Source organism: Patagioenas fasciata, chromosome 12, assembly GCF_037038585.1.
Source record: "Patagioenas fasciata isolate bPatFas1 chromosome 12, bPatFas1.hap1, whole genome shotgun sequence".
In the NCBI taxonomy this organism is placed as follows: Eukaryota; Metazoa; Chordata; class Aves; order Columbiformes; family Columbidae; genus Patagioenas; species Patagioenas fasciata.
The window spans coordinates 6,988,263-7,003,961 of NC_092531.1; the positions used below are offsets into that span (position 1 = coordinate 6,988,263).

Sequence of the window (15,699 nt, forward strand, 5' to 3'; positions counted from 1 at the left end):
ATTAAGCGGTTGCTATCCTTCCCCTGCGGAAAATAAGGTCCCGTAGACAACCTCCTGCAGCACGTAGGGCCAGCTTCCCCCAGCTGAACGAGCTTCACCTCCATCCCCTGCTTCATCTTGTCACCCTCTCCCAAAAAAGGCAAAGCAATGACTCCTCTGGTCACCAAGACCTGTGCCAGTGCTTTTTCAGACAAGAAGAGCTGTTTGCATTCTAAAAAAAGCAGAGTTACCATTAAAGTACAGAAAGGCTGCGAGAGTCACATACCAGTCAAGCTTTTCTCCATCACAGTTCTTAAAATGGCCCATGGAGCACAAGGCATCTTTAAAATGTGACAGTACATGTTTTTTAGAGCATTTACTCTAAATGTTGTAGGGTTTAAGGTTTATTTACCCCAAATTTGTTTTCTAGGGCTTAAACAGGCAGCTACAGGCCAGGTCAGAGCCCAAAATCATGTATTGCACAATAATTATTCTTAGCAACAAGACAGAGAGCCCACCTTGAAAGAAAGCAAAGTAAACTCTTACAGGTTTTTAAGCTTAGGAAGTTTATTTGTTTTCCTACAAAGGAGTCAGTTGTGACAAACCTAAAGGTGACAAATCTGACCTTAGTGTCATCCTATCAGTGCTACACAGGGAGGGTGAACAAGCCCCAGAGAGCTGCAAGGAAGAGGAAAACTACAGCCTAACAGGCCATTAATTAAAACATAAAATAAGTAACAGTTGAACAACTCTGGTCCAAGGTGGAAGGTTGTCAGTGGCCGCCCTAGAAGCACTTGCGATGGACAATGGAGGGGCCGGACTCATCATATTCCTGCTTGCTGATCCACATCTGCTGGAAGGTAGAGAGAGACGCCAGGATGGAGCCCCCAATCCAGACAGAATATTTGCGCTCCGGCGGGGCGATGATTTTAATTTTCATCGTGCTAGGTGCCAGGGCCGTGATTTCTTTCTGCATCCTGTCAGCAATGCCAGGGTACATGGTGGTGCCCCCCGAGAGCACAGTGTTGGCATACAGATCCTTGCGGATGTCCACGTCACACTTCATGATGGAGTTGAAGGTGGTCTCGTGGATGCCACAGGACTCCATGCCCAGGAAGGAAGGCTGGAAGATGGACTCCGGGCATCGGAACCGCTCATTCCCGATGGTGATCACCTGCCCATCCGGCAGCTCGTAGCTCTTCTCCAGAGAGGAGGAGGAGGCAGCTGTGGCCATCTCCTGCTCAAAGTCCAGAGCGACATAGCAGAGCTTCTCCTTGATGTCCCGCACAATCTCTCTCTCGGCCGTGGTGGTGAAGCTGTAGCCCCGTTCTGTGAGGATCTTCATGAGATAGTCGGTGAGGTCACGGCCGGCCAGGTCCAGGCGCAGGATGGCGTGGGGCAGCGCGTAGCCTTCATAGATGGGCACAGTGTGGGTGACGCCATCCCCGGAGTCCATGACAATGCCGGTGGTGCGGCCGGAGGCATAGAGGGACAGGACAGCCTGGATGGCTACGTACATGGCTGGGGTGTTGAAGGTCTCAAACATGATCTGGGTCATCTTCTCCCGGTTGGCCTTGGGGTTTAGGGGGGCTTCGGTGAGCAGGACAGGGTGCTCCTCCGGAGCAACACGCAGCTCATTGTAGAAGGTGTGATGCCAGATCTTCTCCATGTCATCCCAGTTGGTGACGATGCCATGCTCAATGGGGTACTTCAGGGTGAGGATGCCCCTCTTGCTCTGGGCCTCATCCCCCACGTAGCTGTCCTTCTGCCCCATGCCCACCATGACCCCCTGGTGCCGGGGGCGTCCCACAATGGAGGGAAACACAGCACGGGGGGCATCATCCCCTGCAAAACCTGCCTTGCACATGCCCGAGCCATTGTCCACCACAAGTGCAGCAATCTCCTCGTCCGCCATGCTGAGCAGGCCTGAGGTGAGCAGGGACACAAGATGTCACCAAGTCACAAGGAACATTAAGCAGCCCTGACACTTGCCCCCATGCACTATAGAGCTGGAAGGAGCTAATACACTAACAAGCAAGGGATCTGAGGTGAAAGGGGATATTAAGGAATATTGAATGCTTGCCCCACAGAGCCATCAAGGCCTAATTAGAGACACCAGAGACATTTAAGACATAATTATACCCCTCAAACACAAACATATAGGCAGCCCCTAAAAAGACAAAGAAAAAGACAAGCACAGCCCCTTCAGAGCTCCTCCCCGAGGAGAACAAGCAAAAAATCTCCCACCATAAGTCACCCATAAAACACTTATTCCCCCCAAACACAAATATACATGCAGTCTCTGAAGGATCAAGGAAAATACAAACGCAGACCCTCTGCAACTCGTTCTTAGAGATCGGAGAAAAACCTCGCACCATGCACTGGAGAAAACAAAGAAGCACCCAGACTAAAAGCACTTTCCCTCCTTTCCTCTAAAGGCCCGAAGGGACAGCACCGACCGCTAAACCTTCCCTAAAGGACCATTTTACAATCCCAGGATGCCCTACAGCCTCACCTGCACCCTCCTCACCCCGCGGTAGCTTCTCAGCGACTACCAGGCCCAGCCCCACGCGCCGCCTCTTATAGCCCCGGAACCGGAAGCCGCCTCTCACTTGACTATTTAATTGGCGCTCAGCCGCCCCTCAGCCACGCCCCTTTTTTAGTCGTTCCTGAGTTTGGGGACAGTCGCTCCCGCCGAGCGGGGCCGTACCCGGAAGTGGGGCGGGCGCTTCCGTTGCCGGGCACCGCCTCCGCCGCCCCGTTTCCGGCCGGGCTGAGGAGGGGCGGGGGGGGCCGGAGAGGGAGCGAAGCGGCTTCGCTGCGGGCGGAGCCCAGGCGGCCGCGCACGGTAACGGCCCCGCTGGGGACGGGGAAGCGATGCGGGGGGCACTGAGGGGCTCAGGAGGGAGGCGGGGGGGGACCGGTGTGGGCGCCGGTAGTGGTCGTGGGGTCAGTACCGAAGGTGGAGGGGACGGCCCGGAGCTCAGCGGCGGTGGGGCCGGTTGGGGGAGCGGAGTGGCCGCTGGGTACTGCCGCCCCCCCCCCCCCCCCCCCCCCCGCTAGGTGCCCTTGGGGAGCGGGTGGGTGTTTTGGGGGTGGTTATGGAGCACAGGGGGTCCCCGGTCAAACCGGAGGGGTGGGGTTGTTTACCAGCCCGGGAGAGCCCCCCCCTCCTCGGGGCTGCGAGGCTTGGGCCGCTCCTTTAACTCTTTCAGGTGGTTTCCGCTTGTCGGTGCGTTTCCCTGGTCACGCTGCAAATAGAGCTCGTTAAAAACGCAAACGGAGTTTAAAATGTTTTTTATTTTAATCAAAGTGCTGTGCCAGGGGTTGAGTGCCACACAGAGGCTGGGCTATGGGGGTTCCTGAATGTTAAACTTGTATCGTTTGGCTGCCTCCGTTGGGAGAGGCACAGAAAATACGCAGATATCGGTGCTGAGGGGTAAAATGGAGGTGGAAACCTGGACAGGTTTGGTTTTGGTCTAGTTGCAGCTATTCTCTTAAACTCTGTCCTGATATCACGGCTTAAATGCTTACTGTGAACAGCACATCTGTCTCCTCCTTGGTTTAAAACTCACCGTAAAACCTCTTCCCAACCACAATACTTGCGGAGGGTGTGTTTGCTGTATCCAAAGTTCAGCTTTTTGGAGGCTCGTGAGGTTTGTGCTGCGCTCTGGTGACAAAAAAAAACAGCAACCAACAAAAACCCCTCGGCAGCGGCGTGTAAATCCTGCTGTAACCTGTCACTCGCCATTGTACCTGCGCTCCGGGAAATACGCGGGTCCCGCATACCAGGGGGCTGCTGCACCCAAGGTGTGTTTGCTCGGCGTGTTAATCAAGTATTAGGTCATTTATTATCGTTAACGTCCCTGAGGCGTGTATTAACCGCGTGCCCTGCCGAATTCTGCCCTGAGCGGGAGAGGTAACACCTCGCTGTGCCTCAGGTGCGACTACGAAGCAAGGTGTGGGTTCTCCAACGCCCAGCCCGTTGCGACATCCACACCGGTTCATTGTTGGTTTACTGGGCCAGATGGTGCCTTGTGCCTCCTGAATCCAGCCTAATACTCTTTTCGGCTGGCAGGTAACGTGTTATTGCTCCTGACGTTCAAACCGCTAAGCCACTTGATATTGTTTCATTTGCAAGCTAAAGCTGTGAGATGAAAATGCAAACACATCGGACAGGCTTTTAGTTTTGGTGCCGGGCTGTTATTTAGCACAGGGAAGATGTTGTGGAGGAAAAATGAGATGGGCATCGTGGCTCGCGGGCACTTTGTATGAGAGACGCGCTCTGACCACCTCAGAGGAAGCTTTGGGCATTCTGCAAGTTGTCTTTCACTGTTAAAACTGGTATCTGGTAGGTTATTTGTTGTTTTAGAGCAGAACTGTGTCCCTTTCGACAGTGTGGGTTAGCAAAATAGTCTCTTTTTTTCAAGTGTGTGGCTTGAATAGCAGCGTGCTGGTTGTAAACAGGGTGGTGGGAGGTGGCCGGGAGGCTCCGGAGCTTGTTTGTAGTTGCCCTTTCCTTTGTTTCTCTAAGCTGACTGTATTTTGATATCAGTGAACCCTGAAGGGCAGCAAGTGAGATCTGCTTAAGCATCTTTTTACATTAAAAAAAAAAGCTAAGAACAGTCTTTGTCAGCAGGTCCGGTTTGTGACAGTCCAAAATACATGTGTGGTCTTGGATGGTTTGGGGAATAAAGGTGAAGTCGCCTTTCTAGGATTTAGTGTTTCCGACCGTGGTCTGCTCCGTCGGTCTTTGCTCAAGAGAAGGCGAGTGCTGGCTCAGCACGGGCTTGCTGGCGCTCAAAAAAACCGGAGAATTAGAGAAGCTCTTGGGTCCTTGGGCTGGGAAAATTGAAGGGAGGCTGGGGCTTGGATGTGCTGGCGACACTGGGAACCAGAGGCAGGAGTTGCTCAGTCCTCAGTCTGTTTTGGGCTACACTAGTCTTTGCTTTACTCTTATCTCCCTCTCCCTGGAAAACAATAGCTAAATATAGTTGTTTTTTTTAAGATAGGCATACTAAGTGTAAAGAATTTAGTGATGCAGTGAAAGCATAAAAGAATTGAGAGAGAACTGGTGTGTGGTAAATTCCTGCCCATTTTTTAATAGATATATGGTCAAGCTTCTCCTGGCTTATCTCCTTTTAAGGTAGTGGTTTCAGAAGCACGAAACCCTAGATGTTAAACCTAACATTTCAAAAGTAATTATTTAGGAAGCGTGGAAGGGTTCTGACACACAAAAAAAGATCTGCTGGGACAGCGGACAAAGGCAGGTCAGCTGCTGTCTTTGGGGTATACGAAACTGAGTTTATAGCAAATGTGTTCAGCTTGAAAATACAATTAAACAGTCTGAAAATTGAATGCAAGTTTGAGCCTGAGGCTGTTAAACATGAAGCTGATTGTTTCACGGTCTCCTGCACAGGAAAGAGTATTGGCTTTGCACTCTGTTTATCCTCTTCCTGGGGAAAAGATGAAAGCATTTTATATTCATACAGCCAAATATTTGTCTATCTTTCAGATTCTGCCAATCTCCCAAGGTCGGGGCTTGAACCCTGCCAGATAAAGTCAAAAACCAACCTTCCCCCCCCCGCCCCTCTTTTTCCCAGCCATGCAAACTGCGGGATGAAGCTGGAAGCCGTGGTCGAGCAGCTGCAGAAGCAGCAGCAGAAGCAGCAGCCGCCTCTGCAGATGGATTCCCGGGAGAGGCAGCAGAGGCAGCTGCGGGAGGCCCAGCTGCTCTACACCCAACAGCTGGCCGTGCAGCAGGCCGTCCTGGCCGCCACATCTGGCAGGGCTTCGGGGGGCTCCGCCGGCGGGCCCTTGGCCAGAACCCCACCCGCGGCCGGGGCGAAGCGGGCGTTTGATCAGAGCAGCATGAATTCGGAGCCAGAAGAAGAGGAGGAGGATGAAGAAGAGGAGGAAGAGGAGGAGGAGGAGGAAGAAGAAGAAGAAGGGGGTTTGGAAGGTGGCGAGCTCGAGGATGGCGCTGATGTGACTGCAAAAGAAAGCTGCTCCGCTCTGAAATATTTTCATGCTCCCAAAGTTGCCCATCACAACCAAAGAGTGGCCTCTACCTCAAACCCTCTCCCAGCCTCGGGGCACCAGCGGGGACAGCCAGGCAAAGAAGAACAGGGTAAAGACACTACGAAGCAACCGTACACTGGTTCCCCATCTGGGCGGCAGAACTGGCGCTTGGACGAGCAGCTCAAACAGGTCAGTGTTAATATTACTTCCTTCTGCATAAAAATGACCATATTCAGTCAGACTGAGGATTTTTTGTTCATGTTGCAAGCGCTGTCTATTTGAGAGTGCTTTGCAAAGAGCACGAGTGCCGGGCATGTGCACAGTGATGTTTCCCTGCCATGCCCTCCCAGGTTTATTCTTTTATAAAAAGACATTTCCCAAGATTTGCTTTACAGATACAAACAATATATGAACCCCACTCTGTAAGAACCTTTGTGGGGAGGTTTGATCTTTGGTTCGTTTATCTTCTGTCTCACCGCTGCTGGGCCATTCAGAATGGGACAGGCTGGTGTTATATTTATTTTTGGTGTGGACACTTGCCTGCTAATGTCTCACTCAAGTTATTTCACTATAACCCCTTTGTGTAAGACCTCTGGGATGCATTGCTTCGCCTGGATTTCGGGTTGGTGGTGCATCCGTGCCCTCCCACTGATCCTGTGAGTAAGCAAAGCCACTTTGTTTTTCATGTGTGGGAAGGAAGGAGCTGACTTGCTACTGCTTCGTTTTGCTCAGAGGTGAATTCTGTTTGAATAGAGAGTTACTACTCCTTGCCAGAGGATCAAGGATTCTTTTCTTTGTTTTAAGTGGGTATTTCAGTGAGTGTAGCATGAAGCTCACTTGAGGAGACTTTTGGAGACATTGACAGTATTTATGTGTGTTGAAATTGAGCTGAAGGACTGCATGATTTAAATAAAGAAAACAAAAAGTTGGACTTAATTCTTCTTTCCTACAAACATTAGCCTGAGTGTGAAGAGGGTTGGGTTTGCTTGAGATAGAGTTCTCGGAGCTCAAACCTTGTATGGACAAAACCAGAGCTGTGTTTTCCTGCAAAAACTCTGTCAAGTAAAAAGGCTGGAGCTGTTTTGTGGGGGCTGATGAACCTTGGGGGTGTGGAAGCTTGCTGGGGGCACTCAGGGCAATCTTTCCCCTTGGCTGCTGGTTGCATGCACAAGATGATTTATTTCTTTCCAGTTCAAGGAGGAGCTACTAAAGCTAGCAAGCTTTATTCCATTTACTGTGGTCTGTGGGCTCCTGCAAACTGGGGCCAGTTTGGTGTTTCCACACCACACCAGCGCGTGCGGCAATAATTCCACAAAGTTGTGACTATTGGTGCTATAAAACAGGTTCTCAACGCAGATACTCGGGACGCAGCAAACAACCGGTTGCTGCTGTGTTTTCTCTGCACTTTCAAGAGGGGTTGGGTTGAAAAAGCAGTTGCTCAAGCTGGTGTAGGGAAGTGAGGTTGGTCTGGAGAAGTTGCTTCAGAATTTGCTGGGTTGAACTTCCTCTTGCAGGTCCCTGGGTGGGGAATAGTAGCCAGGACTCTGGTGTTAGGAGGATCACTTATTTTAAAACGCCAACCACACAAAAAAACCCCACTTAGCATCAGTCTTTGGCTGTCTTTATTTCTAGCGTGGCTGGCGTTAACAAATATGTCATTGTGCTTTGCAGTCCTGGCGTATCTTGTGAGAGTCCTGTGAATCTTACTGAACTAATAGGCTTGATTCCTGGGTCGTGTGCCTTGTTCTGAGAAGATAAATGAACATAAGCACGCCAGATCTGGGCTTAGCTGATGTGGAATAGAAAAAAAAAAAAACACCCTAAAAATACTGTTTAACAATTGGTGTACTGTGCACTAATACTGATCTGGTCGCTTTGGCCCGATTCTGCAGCATTTCAGCAGGAATCTTCAAGTATTTTGGTAGCAGGTTGCAGCTGAGTCTGATTTCAGGCCAACTCCTGGAAGCCAAAGAGCACAAAGCTTCACCAAGGCAGCAAAATGAAAAGAAAAACCCTTTTGCTGCTGTGTTAAACTGCTCGGCAGGCAGCCAGTGAAAACCAGAAAAGAGCTGGAGAAATTAATGGACATGAAGTTAAGCAGTGGATTTTAAGGGAATATCAGGGACGTGCTTGTGCTACGAGAGTTCTGGACGGTGGGAAAGCTGGGCAGAAAGTGAGCAGGTTCATGTGTTGTCCCAAAATACTGTCTCCTGTTACTATTTTTGAAGTTAGTTCTGACCTAACTGGTCCGCCCTGGCGAGACGTGGCTTATCCTTGTAGCCGTGCTGCTGAACAATGTTATGTGATGTGCTCAAAAGGCCACATGGACGTGCCCAATATGAGCGATGCCGGTGTGGTATATTCACCTTGAGGAGGGTAAATATTGCAGAGCAACTTGTTTGCAGTCGCCGGTGCAGTCAGCATACCGGGGAGTAAAAATTTAACAGTGCTAGACCAGTTCAGAGCTGGTGCGGGGGGAATGGGCTTGGGGCTTAAATACAGAAGTGCCTGCGTTCTTTGGTTTGGTTTTGAAATGATTCCTCAGCTTGTCGTTTTTTTTAGCTTGTGTCGAGGTGGAGGGTAATAACCAGTGAGAATACACTGCTTCCAGCGAGCGCTGCTCGCAGGGTATTTGTGGTATGCAATAATGGCTCTCGCTTGCGGAAGAGGGGGAAGAAAGTCACTTCTTCTTTCAGGTGTGGATTGTTCTTCTAAAAGTGACGCCCTTGGAGAAAAATGTATCTTGAAAGCGTAATGTTGAGGTTGCCTGAAAGGTGTGTGGCCTGAAGACGGCAAAAAGGTGGCAACTACCAGCAAAGATGAAGCCCTGTTCTGTTTGGTCCTGGACGGCCAAGTGAATAATTGTAGAACAAGCTGGTGGACAAAAGAACTTGTGACACGGGGCGGGGGGAATCCTGCCAGCACAAAACAGCCAGGGAGGGGAGTTGCTTGTCAGGGAGTTGTGGTCCCCAAAGACGAGCCAGGGGGGTTTGTGCTCAGCTTGTTTGCTCCTCGGACTCGCTCGAGTCCCCTGCAAATCCATGGTGGCTCCAAAAGGCCGTTTGGGGCTGCCTGTCTTGGAAGAAAAATGAGCTTTTTAATTCCACTGGTGAAAATGTTGCTTTTAGCAGATGCGGGTTCGCGTCCCGTGGGTTCTCGCATTGCTCAGCGGTGGCTCTGGTTACCAGGGAGCGCAGGACCACTTCTTGCTCCCTTCCTGCTCAAAATCGGTGTCCAGCACTAACATGAGCAACGTGTCAGGCTCTTACTGCAGCACGCACGTTACTACACGCATTCCTTCGCGGAATGCAAAAATAAAGCTGAGGTTTTCAGGCATCAGCTGATACTTAATGCCACCTTAAATCGCAGCAAGGTAAGTCTGCATCCAGCAGCTGTCTGACATTCGGAGAGAGCCTTGTGCTCTGGTTTTTGGGGATGTCTCGTGTTAGGTTCTCAGAAATCACCAGCCAGTCCTGAAAATCCTGACCTAAACTTTTACAAAGGTCACGGTGTTTATTAAGATAAGTCAGCTTAAAATAATTACTTTGCTTTTGCTCTAGGGTCTAGGAATGAGTGTCTGAGATTCCATAACCTTAAGTATGTGCCTCAAGTGTTGTGGGTACTGAGGTATCGTTTGGGAGATATTCATTAATCCAGAGGGGGTGGAGGTCCCAGGAATAAAAAGAAGTTGCATTTCACATGGTGCATTTTTTGCCTCCTAGTTATTTCAGATATCCAGGACCCAATTCAAGGGTTGGGATTTTAATTCCTCGTGCGGGTCACTGGTATTTTTCTTTTAATGTTGTAGCGGGAGGAGAATTCTTCATTAATAGATATAAGTTCTCTTTTGCCAAAAACTGTTTTCCATAAGAGCAGATCTGAATTATTAAAGTGCTGATTGCTGCTGCTTCTGAATTCAGGGCTTAGGTTTGTTTTGATGAAGTTTTCACCCCTGTGACAGTCATAGGAGTTCATGCTGATACCTAAATTAAAGTGGCTGGATCTTGGTAATAAGGGCTCCTTTTTGTTTAATATAACCGATAATGTATGGGAGAAGACAACAGCGAAACCGGTTGTGATAATGACCCTAGGCAGCAGCCTGCAAACAACTTGTATTTTGACATCGGAGAATTCCCCCAGATCTTCATCTCGAAGAGCAGTTCCATGGGTTTCATCAAGGTTGTGCTATATCTGGAGGCGAAGGAGCAGAGCAAGGAGCTCACTTATATTGCAGGGAAGATACGGATTATTTTAGTGTTTGTTCGACTGCTAAATTTATCTTTAGGAAAAGCTGCAGCTTGTCTCCTTTGGTGCCAGTTTATAGACATTCTAACACTGGAGAGCGGTAGGTGCAAAGACCTCGAATGTGTCGTGTTCTTACACTTGTGTTTTTCTCACTTCAGGGTAAATCTGCAACTCATGTCGCAGTGAGAATTTCTCTTCTCACAGCTATATAGCACTGAGTAAATCTTGTCCCGTACGTTTTAGCCAATTCCTCGGAGTATTTGTGAATAGGAGTCATTCACAGAGTCCAGCTTTTCCTTAAGGATAAGGAAGCAGATTCCTGTTTTGCAAAGAATTGCGTTGGCGCTGCAGTCACTAGGTCGTGGGAGCACATTAAAGAAAAAAGTAATAAAAAGAGGTAATTAATCTGTTAACTTCAGTCCATTCTTTTTCTCGCCTTCCCCATCCTCCCTGCCATTCCTGAAATCACTAAAATGTTTTCAAACCCCATCTTTGAAGCTCATGGATATTGAATTGAGCTCTGTTATTAGCAGGACTGGGCAGGGTTTATTCTGATTTCAGCGGAGCTTTACCAGGCAGCTTGTGCATGCAGTAATTATAACTTGGTTTCTCCATGCTTGAGAACTTGCAGCTCAGGGCAGTACTCCTGATCTTATCAGCGTTTTGTAGTACAACAGTTTTCTTTATAATAGCATCTGTTTCACTTCCTAAGGCTTAACTCTACCCACAAAAGGAATTTCTGTGGATTCCCTGATAATCCTGAAATTGCTGCCCCTGTACCTTTTCATTGACTTGGCGCTTTCAGTTAACCCACAGGGTAGGGGAGGAGCTTTATTTTAACATTTAACCTAGTCCCTAAGTGGGTATTTCAACAGATTTCTGGCCTAAAACCTCTGTGAAAACTGCAGGTTTGCAGTAAGGAGGCGCAGAATGATTTTCAGTTTTGTGCCAGGAGGTTTAATCTCTTTTCTTTTACATATTGAAGCTTCGGTGGGTTCTCTCCAGTTGAGACTTTGCCATTTGAATACAACTTTGCAGGCTGATGGAAAACCTCATGGGGCTTTAGCTGAGCCCCCTCTCAAAGATCTGAGAAGGAGGAATGACCTGGAAAAGGAGCATTTCCAAATGTGTTTGCACGCGGACTGTGATTTGTGTAGGAGGAGACCACGAGCTGCTGTTCTGTTTGCCTTAATAATTCGCTTTTCTTACTGAGCACAGAGGTTTGATTCGTTCTCTAGTCTCTGGGAGGGACAGTAATATTTGAGAGGTAGGTGTCCCGCAGGGAGGGCTCGAGGCTGCTTGTTTTATAAGGTTTTTGTCCTCAAAAGAATGGGCTGGACGGAGCAGGAAAAGCATTTGTCATCTCCTTTTCTGTCTGCTTGGCAACTCAGGGTTAACTCCGGCTTTTTCAATGTGGGATTGGAAACCAAAATTGCTCTGGACATCCGAGCTTCCCCTCTAATAAGATATTCCAGGTGGTTAGGGAGTAATCCTAAAATAGCTGCAGATATAATTGCTTGTGCAGCCTCACGGGGAAAGAGGGGTCTGGGGGGGCTCTGGTGGCCCCCGAGGTGTGTCTGTGGCCTGGGGAAGGTGACCAGCCCTTCCCAACACCTCTCGCTTTGCGTTGGGGGCTCAAGCACAGCCCGTGCCACTTCTACCACCTTTTTTCTGCGAGAAACCAGAGAAATTCCTGCCCGTTTTTCGAACATCAGCAAATTCCCTCGATGCGAAGGGGTGGAGGGAGAGGCAGGACTCTCCCCAGAGAACGCCCCACCTCTCTGAACAGTGGGTTTTTTTCCTTCCTGTTACTATTGCTTGACTTATACAAAGGTCTTTTAATGACTTGTGAGGAGATATTGATTTCTCAGGTTCCTGCTGTTCGTGCGGAGGAGGGCTTCTCAGCGGAGGGTAACTTTGTTTTCCGAGGAGGAATGGAAAGGAAGCCTGATACCAAAGCTCCCACTGAGCTGTCTTGCTGTGCAAAATGTAGTTTATTCTGGATGCGGAGCACCTTGTGCTTCAGTGGGGCTCTTTACTCGATTTGCCTGTTCCCGTTGTGGTTGGGTCGCTGCTCTGACCGCTGCCAGTGTTTGGTGTGTTCGGTTGTAGCCTTGGCACGGACCCAGGGGTTTTTTGGTGAGCAGAATCGTCCCTCAAGATCAAAGCTGAAGCCTGGGAAAGTGCCTGTTGGTGCTCATACTCTGGTCTCTGAATAAATAAGGCTTTATTTCCCCGACTGCTGAGCTGACATTTCATGCTAACCCGAGACTTTGCTACCCAAACCAAACCTGTGCTTGTGTCTCCGCAGCCCAGTTTCGGTGCAGCCTTGCTGGTTTACACCGCTCTTATCTCTTCTCAAAACTTTATGTGGGGAGCGGTAACTGGCTTTAAACCTTTCCAGGAGGAAATTCTAATGCTGGCGGCCGTCGCTCACCTCAGATCACTCCATGTCACACTAGGTGATGTCCAGCTCTGCCAGTTTTCTGGACAGATGGTAGAACACCGATGGCTTTAAGCTCCTTTTCGCTGTGGGGAACGTTGGTTCTCTGCTCTTGAGCATCTCAGGATGGAGATACAGAAAGTAGGATGCACATATTCTGCTGGTATCAAACCTCCGTCTTGTTCTTATCTAATTAACCTTTTTTGCTTTGAACAGAACAAGTAAAATCACTTCTAAAGAGTCTTTAATCCCATGTGAAGTTTTGTTCCTGGCAATTTTACAAAGTTCAAACCCATTGACGACAGAGAATTGTCTGCTTTAAGCCCTCTTGTCCCTGTCCTCAAATGCGGCAGAATAAGCTCTCAATGTGACCAGAGTTCCTCTGAAAGCAAGTGTTTTGCTTCTTGGAGCACCCAATTTAACACCGCGAGTGGTTTTGCCCTCTGGATTTACAACCAAGGACAAACTCGGGAGGAAAGCAGCTCAGCCCTCTACGAATCATTTTGCCGTGGAGTTTGTAAAGCTGAGGATGGGGAATAGCTGCTGCCTTCCAAAGAGACTCTCTCTTATTCCCACTGTTCACGTGGGTTTGTTGATCCCAGGTAACAATCCGGTGGGGTTTTAGGAGCAGCTGGATGTTACCATAATTAGCAAGAAAACTGTGGTTTTAATCTCTGCTAGCAAAGGACACCCAGATGAATCCTCCTGTGAAGGAAACTGGTCTTCAGATCTTTTTCCTAGAGAGGACCGGGAATTGATCTGCTGTAATAAACAGCTGACATAACAGAAGTGGCAATAATCCCCCATTAAATATCTTTCAGTTGATGGGACTCACTGGATAATTGACTTTCCAGCAGGAATTACTGGCTCAAACTAAATCAGCAGGCATTAGGGCAGCTCACTGCAGGGTTTTTGAAAGGGGGAGATGTGGCTTTGCCTGGCCGTGACAAGGGCTATTCATCTTTCTAATTCGATGGATGTGTCACGACCAGATGACTCCAAGATTTCAGATATTGGAGCACCTCCCTAATTCACGTGCTCTATTTTTGGTGTGCTGAAACCTCTGGCTATCTTCTGTGCTTTTCTGCGTGTTTATCAGGTGGATGTGACTGATCTCTTTCCTCGAGTGACTCCAGAGCACTTGTTACACCGGAGCTTTATGAGTTTTATGGTTTAAAGATGCTTGAAGGTACTTCAGGATCGTTCTTCTGGTCTCGGCGCTCCCAGAGGCTGCCTCTGCTGATTTCCAGCCCCGCTGATCATTTCAGGATGAGGATTTCCCAAGGAGAATAAGCCTAACTAGCGTAATCCTTTTAATGTCTAAGAAGAATGAACCTTTAATCCAGCAAAGCTGAGCTTTCCATTTCTGTGGGGAGAATTCACATCCAGTAGCTTCTGGGAGTAAGGGTCCTGGCTTGGCAAGAAGCTTTCCAGTGGGATTATTAATATTTCCTTATTTCTTCAGGATATTCTGGTTTCATAGGCAAGTGAGGGGAGGACAGAAGGACATTTCCAAGTGCGTTTGGTGTCACCTGGTGAACAGGAGGAAGGAAGCCTGGCTGACACCCGCAGCTTTCACCGGGGCCTTGAGGATGTGCCCTTGGTTAAAAGATGGATGTGGAGAGCAAAAGCAGCGCCTTTGTGTTTAGGTGTTGAACCTCATTACAGCTGAAGGTGTTGAGTGCTTTCCTCTAGAATGGTTTTCCCTGGCACCAAGACAGTTTTTCGAGATACGTTTCTGGCAGAGGTCCCGGGGAAGTGTGCCGTGACAAATGTCCAAATGTCCCCCATCTTTCTAGTCTTCTTGGTCTCAGCCCTCGGCTGCTTTTACACATTTGTGCCCAAAAAGGCATGTTTGCAAGCTCTCTGGAGTTTTCCACCGAGCCTTTCCCTGGCGATCCTTTCACCCTTTTGCTTTTCTCTCTCCAGAACGGCACCGTGACCTGGAGCGATGAAGGCGATGGATGCCGAGGAAGAGAGATTTCACGAGACTTTGCCAAGGTCAGTCTGATCCTGGGGATTTTGGGGAACAGGGTAACTTTGGGGAGTTCTTCCCCTGATCAGAGTGTGACTCTGGAACCCTCACTATTCCTTTGCCTTTGGTCACTGGAATATAGTTGGCACTAAGACTTAATAACCAGACTTCTGACATTTAAAAACTTGGTCAATACTTGTCCAGCTGGGAGGAGAGTATTTTGTTTCTTGGACCTGCTTAGCGCTGTGCTCGTGGATCAGAATGTGGCAGCTGCGTGTCACATCAGCCAGAGGAATTCATTTTAAACCCTTTCTGAAAGGGTGCAGCTAATTGCTCTGCAAATACACTGGTGTGTTTTCTTCCCAGAGCTCAGCGTGTGAGAAAGCGCCAAGTTTCACAGGAAATGAGCCCAAAATGTCCTTCTTTCAGACCAGATGCATACCAAGCAGCTTGCAGCACCTACAGAGAGGCTGAAATACGTATTTCTCAGGGAATTTTTGGTTTTTAGTTGAGCACGAGTGTAGCTACAACCAGAAAAAATTCCCTGGAGTGATGCAGGGTTTTTCCTCGGTGCAAACGAGAGAAGGAATTGAATTCTGCGTTGTGTACAGTGTTGTGTCATGTTCTATACCTTCCTGTACCTCTGAGAGCAGCTGACTTCAGCCCTTTCAACCCGTCACGTTGTGACCTCTCAGGATTCGTGAGAGGTGAAAATTAGATTTCTTTTCTATTCAAGAGGTAGTTGTAAGATGACACTCATGCCTTTCCTTCTGAAAAATCAGTGGTAATGCTAGCACACAGTGCCTCTCCTTTGGAATAAGGTGCCTATGAAGCTTTGTTTTAAATGCTTGGGGTTTTAAGCCTTTTATTTCTGCAGCAAATTCATTTCTGATACTTTTCCAGGCTTTTTGCTTATTTTAGAGGGGCCTTTCCTGCCAGGCATTAGTACTTAGAGGAAAGCTCTATCCTTTCATCTCCTCCTTCAAGGGACTTGAAGTTTGTCACTTACGTGACAATCCCTGAAGGAAGGAATCGT

The 15,699-nt window shown here is 48.6% G+C and overlaps 2 protein-coding genes across 3 annotated transcripts in view; one reads left to right on the forward strand and one right to left on the reverse strand.

Annotated features, from left to right (window-relative positions):
* Nucleotides 1-526: 526 nt before the first annotated feature.
* LOC136107074 (actin, cytoplasmic type 5) lies at nucleotides 527-2,623 on the reverse strand. The gene is made up of 2 exons (XM_065847894.2): nucleotides 2,495-2,623; nucleotides 527-1,905 (listed from the first exon to the last, which is right to left on the reverse strand). The coding sequence occupies exon 2, from the start codon at nucleotides 1,892-1,894 to the stop codon at nucleotides 764-766; it is 1,131 nt and encodes a 376-aa protein (XP_065703966.1). The 5' UTR covers nucleotides 1,895-1,905; nucleotides 2,495-2,623; the 3' UTR covers nucleotides 527-763.
* Nucleotides 2,624-2,649: 26 nt separating this feature from the next.
* The window catches only part of ARID3B (AT-rich interaction domain 3B), a 32,100-nt gene continuing 19,050 nt past the window's right edge, over nucleotides 2,650-15,699 (forward strand). For both annotated transcript variants that reach the window (XM_065847757.2, XM_065847758.2), the window contains exons 1-3: nucleotides 2,650-2,827; nucleotides 5,495-6,189; nucleotides 14,618-14,689. In XM_065847757.2, coding sequence (XP_065703829.1) covers nucleotides 5,599-6,189; nucleotides 14,618-14,689 — 663 coding nt within the window. In that variant the 5' untranslated portion in view covers nucleotides 2,650-2,827; nucleotides 5,495-5,598. The remainder of the gene's footprint in view (nucleotides 2,828-5,494; nucleotides 6,190-14,617; nucleotides 14,690-15,699) is intronic.